General features: G+C 51.4%; 1 protein-coding gene across 2 annotated transcripts in view; it reads left to right on the forward strand.

Moving 5' to 3' along the window:
- Positions 1-7,941, forward strand: part of MXRA5 (matrix remodeling associated 5) — a 31,421-nt gene extending 23,480 nt beyond the window's left edge. For both annotated transcript variants that reach the window (XM_040460160.1, XM_040460161.1), the window contains 2 exons: positions 293-1,193; positions 4,911-7,941. In XM_040460160.1, coding sequence (XP_040316094.1) covers positions 293-1,193; positions 4,911-6,819 — 2,810 coding nt within the window. In that variant the 3' untranslated portion in view covers positions 6,820-7,941. The remainder of the gene's footprint in view (positions 1-292; positions 1,194-4,910) is intronic.
- The last annotated feature ends 428 nt before the right edge of the window (positions 7,942-8,369 follow it).

Consider the following 8,369-nt stretch of genomic DNA (forward strand, 5'->3'; position numbering starts at 1 on the left):
GGGGGGGGTGGGATCTCATAGAAGCTTCCAGAAAGCCCTCCAAACCCATGCTGGCTGCTCTTCGCCGGCAGGTGGCATATCCCTCGATTCTGGGGTCGGTATATGAGCCAGAAATGGTGACCCTGAACGTTCTGTCATCTCCGTGGTGGAGCTGGGGGCTGGTCTTCGCTCCTGCGGTTCTGGACATGAAGAGAAGGATTGATTCAGCTCCTTAACGAGGAATCGTCCTCCCTGGCTTGTGCGGAGAGGGTGTGTTTGCCTGGAACCTGATTGTACCTGTTTTGACTCCCAGGTGCCCTGATGACCCCCAACACCAGGCTCCAGCGTTTCGAGGTCTTGCAGAACGGCACCTTTGTCATCCGGAAGGTACAGGTGCAGGACCGTGGCCAGTACATGTGCACGGCCAAGAACCTACACGGGGCGGACAGGATGGTGGTCCTGCTGTCTGTCACCGTGCAGCAGCCCCAAATCCTAGCCTCCCACTACCAGGACGTCACTGTGTACCTGGGAGACACCATTGCCATGGAGTGTCTGGCCAAGGGAACCCCAGCGCCCCAAATCTCCTGGATTTTCCCGGACAGGAGGGTGTGGCAGACCGTGTCCCCCGTGGAGGGCAGGGTCACGCTGCACGAAAACAGGACCCTGTCCATCAAAGAGGCCTCTTTCTCGGACAGAGGCGTCTACAAGTGCGTGGCCAGCAACGCGGCCGGCGCGGACAGCCTGGCCATCCGGCTGCACGTGGCGGCCCTGCCACCCGTCATCCACCAGGAGAAGCTGGAGAACATCTCGCTGCCCCCGGGGCTCAGCATCCACATCCACTGCACGGCCAAGGCTGCTCCCCTGCCCAGCGTGCGCTGGGTGCTGTGGGACGGGACCCAGATCCGGCCGTCGCAGTTCATCAACGGGAACCTGTTCGTCTTCCCCAACGGCACGCTCTACATCCGCAACCTGGCGCCCAAGGACAGCGGCCGCTACGAGTGCGTGGCCGCCAACGTGGTGGGCTCTGCGCGCAGGGTCGTGCAGCTGACGGTGCAGCGCGCGGCGGCCAACGCGCGCATCACCGGGACTTCCCCGCAGAGCACCGACGTGCGCTACGGCGCGACCCTCCGCCTGGACTGCAGCGCGTCCGGGGACCCCTGGCCTCGCATCCTCTGGCGCCTGCCGTCCAAGCGCATGATGGACTCGCTGTTCAGGTACGTGCTCTCTCCTGCCTCCCCCTGCGCTCCGCTCCGGGGCCTGGCTCCCCTCTGGGCGCTGGGGTCCCCTCCTGCATCCGCCCTGGAGCCATCGCGGGAGCCCTCTCCTTGGGGTCAGATGGGGAGGGAAGTGACTCCGTGTCGGGACAAAGATGCTCGCACCCGGCTCCCTGCGTGTGCTCCACGCAGGGAGCAGGCATTTCTTTCTTTGCACGGTGAGTTTTTGTCTTTAGAAAGTGGGATGTGGAAGAAACATCTACCTTTCTCCTTCTCCTTTCCTGTTCCCCCCTCCCAAGGGGAAAAAAAAAAAGAAACAATAACTTCTGTTTTAATGATTATATATGGACTGCATTTACAGGGATAATATTGCCTGTAGTCCCCTAGGTTGTACGATTTCGACCGAACACACACAAGAAGCTTCAGGTCTTACGAGAAAGTGGCCTTAGTGGAAGAGAAAGGCCGTGAACACAGAAGAAGTTAAAAGACATGAATAGGGCACCGTGTTGGAATATTCCAAACATTTCTTTTGGCTGCAGAGAGAGTCACGGTCTCATCCAGTGCCTTAAGTTCCCAGATGTACCTAGATCACTGGTTCTCCCCTGTAGGCGGCTTTGGCCCCAGGGAACATTTGGCAATACTGACAGACTTTTTGATTGACAGGAATCAGGAAGTGACGATGCCACTGGTAATCACCCTACACTGCCCAGGACACCCCATTTCAGGCAGTCATCCAGCCCCGGGTCTCAGTAGTGCCCAGGCTGAGACACTAACCTTGACCATTCTTCTATCATCTATGTGTCCGTCTATCTATCTATCTATCTATCTATCCATCTATCATCTATCAATGATGTATCCATCCATCCATCCATCCATCCATCCATCACCTATCTATCTATCCATCATCTATTTATCGATCTATCTATCTATCATCGGTGTATCCATCCATCCATCAGCTATCTATCAATTAGGTATGTATGCATGTATGTATCTATCATCTATATCTATCATCTGTATCTATCTATCCATCTGTCCATCTATCAGCTATCTATCTATCCATCAACTATCTATCTATCATCTATATATCTATATATCCATCCATCCATCTCTCTATCCATCCATCAGCTATCTGTCTATCCATCAGCTATGTAAGCATGTATGTACATATCTATCTGTCATCTATATCTATCATATCTATCTATCTATCTTTGATCCATCCATCCATCCGTCAGCTATCTATCTATCCATCACTTATATATGTATCTATCTATCATCTATATCCATGTATCTATCTGTCTATCCATCCATCCATCTGTCCACTTATCTATCTATCTATCTATCTATCTATTATTGGTCTATCTATCCATCTATCCATCCATCTATCCATCAGCTATCTATCTATCCATCAGCTATGTATGTATCTATCATCTATATCCATGTATCTATCTATCTATCCATCCATCCATCTATCCATCCGCTATGTATGTATGTATTTATCTATCTTTGATCTATCTATCCATCCATCCATCCATCCATCTATCCATCAGCTATGTATGTATGTATCTATTTATCATCTATATCCATGTATCTATCTATCCATTCATCCATCCATCTATCCATCAGCTATGTATGTATGTATGTATGTATGTATCTATTTATCTATCTATCATCTATATCTATCTATCATCTATGTATCTATCTATCTATCTATCTATCCATCCATCCATCCATCCATGAGCTATCTGTTGTGGATTTCAGTTAGACAGATTATTCCCCCAGGGAACACCCATAAATGCCTGGGGACATATTTGGTTGTCACACTAGAGGGGAGGCTGCTAGTGGCATCGGGTGGGTGGAGACCAGGGACACGGCTCAACACCCTACAGTGCTCAGGACACCCCACCCCAGAAAGCCACCCCTCCCAGATGTCAGCCGTGCTGAGTCTGAGAAACCGTGGGCTACATCCAGAAGAGCCAATGTCTCTTCAGGAAGCATCTCAAGATACAGAGCAAAGAGACAATGGTTGCCAAAATGCAATCAAGGAAACATCAGTGGTGCCGTGGTGTAGAAACCCTGGCTCACGGCGCCTCCTCAGCATCCACAGCCCAGCAGCTCAGGCAGGAATGCATGCGGACGTGGGTCCCACCGCAGCACGTGAGGAGGGAAGCCAGCACTCAGGGCCTCGGCGCAGCTGTGCCTGGCCTCTCCAGTTTCTTTCCAATGCAGGGAAAGGGCGAACACGCTTTCTCGAAGCCAGAATGTGAACTTTAGATGGTGGGGTGGTGCCTGGTGAACCTTGCACTCTCCTTCCAGAATACCATGCACCCAGTTTTCCCTGGACTATCTCCCAGCTGAGCAGATGTACTGAATGAACGTGCAGTTAAAGAATGTGGTCCCAGGACAAATATGAGCCACTCTGCTAGTATGTCCTTATAAATTATAAATCGCTGTCTTGGCATCTTCATTAGTACGAAACTCTGACTAATTACATTCTTAGTAGAGTGTAATTAAACAACCCACATGTGAGTTTTATCAAGGAGCAGGCACTTTGGCTCGCATACACATTGGGACTATTTAAAAATACAGATATCACAGCTTTTCTTGACTCCCGATCGCCTGTGATGCGTGGGCATGTATATGTTTCTGGGTTGCCCGGACGATTGTGGTTATGACCGAGGCTAGGAATCACCCCTCCGAAGTTTCGAAAAGCTGGCAGACATGAGGTACTACACAGAGTTTTGGATTCTAAACTCTTAAGGCACATTGAAATATGTTTGTCTCCTCCTCTCTACGGCCTCACATTGGCCTGATTCACACTTGCGGCCAACCAAACGGTGTATTTGGCCATTGTTAGTTGTTGTTTATACTTTATTAACAATAGTCAGGTTGACTCAACCGTAGGCAGAATCTGTTTTGTTTTGTGTTTTCTCTTCTTTTCTCTTCTTTTGTTTTCTTTTTTTCTCTTTTCTTTTTTCTTCTTTCCCATTCTTCTCTTTTCTTGGTAACTGTACAACACAGTTCCGGACACGCTGTCCGAATAATGCAAAATTTAGGATACACTTATGGGTTCACACTCAACCCCTCCTCTCCTGATACCACCATGGTAAATTATGTGTAATTGCAAATTTTCAATCTGGACACTTTCTGAGGAAGAATCTCCCAGATCTTTCCACTTGTTATTGTGGGAATACCTCCAATTACGCAATGCATAGACTGGCCACTTTGCAGCTCCTTGCCTCATAATGGGACATAGTATAATATAGAATTGTCAAGAGTAGAAATTATGTCCGAAGCATTTTATTCGGGAAGAACCCTGCCTCTTTATTTGGGTCAACAGATTCATTCTCTCCATGGCTGTAGCCTCTTTTATCATTACCATAAGCTCTGCCCTGACCTCCCTGCAAATACGCAGTGAATACCCACCCAGCCTAACTGGGCACAAGTCCTTGACTGCATTGCACATCCTGGGATCAGCGGCCAGGCCAGCCAAAGGTCAGGCTCTACCGAGTCAGAGTTCTTATTTGTGGCAAATCAATCATTTCCGCCTGTGAACGCAGTCCCCTGCCGGCTGCAAAGACCACGTGACATTTTGCAGCCGCGGCCGTGTGCCCAGAAAGTTCCCCAGACCACATGTTTTCCTTTCATTCTGGTGACCTAGAGTCAGAATAGAGCATATGGGAGACTGACATCCCTGTCCTTTTTGTCCCCCTCGGCCAGCTTTGACAGCAGAATCAAGGTGTTTGCCAACGGGACCCTGGTGGTGAAGTCTGTCACGGACAAGGATGCGGGGGATTACCTGTGTGTTGCCCGGAATAAGGTTGGCGACGACTTTGTCGTGCTCAAGGTGAATGTGGTCATGAGACCGGCCAAGATCGAGCACAAGGAGGAGAATGACCACAAGGTCTTCTACGGGGGTGACCTGAAAGTGGACTGTGTGGCTACCGGGCTTCCCAACCCCGAGATCTCCTGGAGCCTCCCGGACGGCAGCCTGGTCAACTCCTTCATGCAGTCTGACGACGGCGGTGGCCGCACCAAGCGCTACGTGGTTTTCAACAACGGGACCCTCTACTTCAACGAAGTCGGCATGCGGGAGGAAGGGGATTACACCTGCTTTGCCGAAAACCAGGTTGGGAAGGATGAGATGACGGTGCGAGTGAAGGTGGTGACCGAGCCTGCCGCCATCCGGAACAAGACGTACGCCGTGGTTCAGGTGCCCTATGGCGACGTGGTCACCGTGGCGTGCGAGGCCAAGGGGGAGCCCACGCCCAGGGTGACGTGGCTCTCTCCAGCCAACAGGCTGATCCCCGCCTCCTCCGATAAGTACCACATATACCAGGATGGCACTCTTCTCATCCAGAAAGCCCAGCGCTCAGACAGCGGCAATTACACCTGCGTGGTCAGGAACAGCGCCGGGGAGGACCGGAAAACGGTCTGGATCCACGTCAACGTCCGGTCGCCCACCATCAACGGGAACCCCAACGCCATCACCACGGTGCGGGAGATCGCGGCCGGGGGGAGTCGCAAACTCATTGACTGCCAGGCGGAAGGCATCCCCACTCCGAGGGTCTTGTGGGCCTTTCCTGAGGGCGTGGTTCTGCCGGCCCCTTACTATGGGAACCGGATCACCATCCATCGCAACGGCACGCTGGACATCAGGAGGCTCAGGAAGAGCGACTCCGTGCAGCTGGCGTGCATCGGCCGCAACGAGGGAGGGGAAGCCAGGCTGATTGTCCAGCTCACGGTCTTGGACCCCGTGGAGAAGCCCGTCTTCCACGACCCGGTCAGCGAGAAGATCACAGCCATGGCTGGCCACACCATCAGTCTCAACTGCTCGGCTGCAGGGACCCCGACGCCCACCCTGCTGTGGGTCCTTCCCAACGGGACAGAGCTCCCGAGTGGCCAACAGCTGCACAGATTCTACCATAAGGGTGACGGCATGTTGCACATCAGTGGCCTCTCCTCCGTGGACGCGGGGGCCTACCGCTGCGTGGCCCGCAACTCGGCCGGTTACACGGAGAGGCTGGTCTCTCTGAAGGTGGGACTGAAACCCGAGGTCAGCAACCAGTACCACAATCTGGTGAGCATCATCAACGGGGAGACCTTGCAGCTGCACTGCACCCCTCCGGGGGGCCGGTCAGCTCGCCTCTCTTGGACGCTCCCCAACACCATGCTGTTGGAGGGCCCCCAAACACGGGGGCGCTTTTCCCTCTGGGAAAATGGCACCCTCACGGTGCGCGACGCCTCCGTCTTCGACAGGGGAACCTACGTGTGCAAGGTGGATACGGAGTATGGCCCCTCCGTCATGAACTTTCCAGTTATTGTGATCGCTTACCCGCCCCGCATCACCAGTGAGCCAACCCCCGTCATCTACACGCGGCCCGGGAACACCATCAAGATAAACTGTATGGCCATGGGGATTCCCAAGGCCGAGATCACCTGGGACCTGCCGGACAAGTCGCACCTGACCGCCGGGGCGCAGGCCCGTCTCTATGGGAACAGATTCCTTCACCCCCAGGGCTCATTGACCATCCAGCAGGCCACACACAGAGACGCGGGTTTCTACAAGTGCACGGCAAAAAACATCCTAGGCACTGACTCGAAAACTACTTATATCCACGTCTACTGAAATGCCTCCCCCAGAATGTGGACTCCACACAGCCACTGCTTGGCAAGTTAGAACAAGGCCTCATTTGTAAGGAAAGCCGCCTCAGTCAGATGGTCAGGACTCTTAACGGATCTGTCACGGTGCATGGGAGCCCCCGTCTGGGTTTCAGGTTCATGTTGACTTTGACCTACGCTTGTCGGCAAAAGGAGGCAGGGCAAACACGAGAAGGATGGTTTGGCTTCTCCAGGGACTTTCATTCATGTTTATGGGATGTCCTGTGCTCGCAGGAGCTGACTTGCACACACCACGCCATTGCCTTACTGGGCGTCTGTAGCAGACGTAAGGAACACTCCCTGAAAATAAACCATAGAGATTGCCAGTGCCTTGCTACCCCGTTGAAGATGCATCCCCTAGTTAACCTGCTGCAGTCTTCACATGATAGAATGTTCTACGATGACTACCCATCTTTCACTTATGTCCTGTCACTTTAGAACTCCAGCTTGCCCAAGAAGGGCTTAGAAGCACAGTGACCGATGTCTTGGTAATGTACAAGTTTCATACAATATGGCTACCATTTTATATGGGACTCACTTTTTATATAATGGACTCACTTTCTCCCTGGAACTCACTTTTTATATAAGGTCTTACCTAAAGACTTTTTTTATATTTTCTTTCCAATCAGACGATGAGGCTAGAAAGAAAGGAACACTTTCTGTCTCATTAAAAATAATAAATTATTGGTCTTTACAAGACTTGGATACATGAGAGCAGGCATGGAAATACAATTGAAAAAAAAAATAGCCTCCAAACCTCCTTCAGCAAATTCAGTAACCGTGATTATATTACCTTCCCCAGCAACCCTACAGTGTGGGAGGCTGGGAGATTGGATTTCCTTGTTTGTGGATTTATCTTGAGAGCTGAAGTCAGGGAGGGGGAAGGAGAGGGTAGGAGAGAGCTAAGCCGTGTCCCTGAACAATGAATCCAGAGCCTCCTGGAAAAGCCCGGAAAGGTGTCTCCCTCATGCAACGCCCCGTCGTGTGTGCTCATGGAAAGTAGGAGACATGTTATCCCCATGACTGCTTTACTGTATTTTTAAGGTCAATATAATGTACATTTGATAATAAAATAATATTTTCCAAATAACCAGGCAATGATAATAGTCCTATTTTCCAGGGCAAGAGCATTTCACGTGAATTTGGGTATAAAGCAGTGTTTAAAGAGCTGCCTATACCAGCACATTGGAATTATTTTATTATCTGCAAGGGTTTAACAGGCAAGGAAACTGAGTGGCTCTAAGCATGTATTTTACAGGAAGGTATGGTGGGACCCTTCCATCCCAGGGGGTCCTGGTTCAGTAAAAAGCAAGACAATCAGGGGCACCTGGTTGGTTCAGTCGGTCGACCATCTATCTGACTTTGGCCGAGGTCATGATCTCTTGGTTCATGAGTTTGAGCTCCAAATCTGGCTCTGTGCTGACAGCTCAGGGCCTGGAGCCTGCTTCAGATTCTGTGTCTCCCTCTGTCTCTCTGCCCCTCCCCTGCTCACACGCCCTCTCTCTCTGTGTCTCTCAG

Source organism: Herpailurus yagouaroundi, unplaced genomic scaffold (genome assembly GCF_014898765.1).
Source record: "Herpailurus yagouaroundi ecotype Mexico unplaced genomic scaffold, PumYag 248, whole genome shotgun sequence".
In the NCBI taxonomy this organism is placed as follows: Eukaryota; Metazoa; Chordata; class Mammalia; order Carnivora; family Felidae; genus Herpailurus; species Herpailurus yagouaroundi.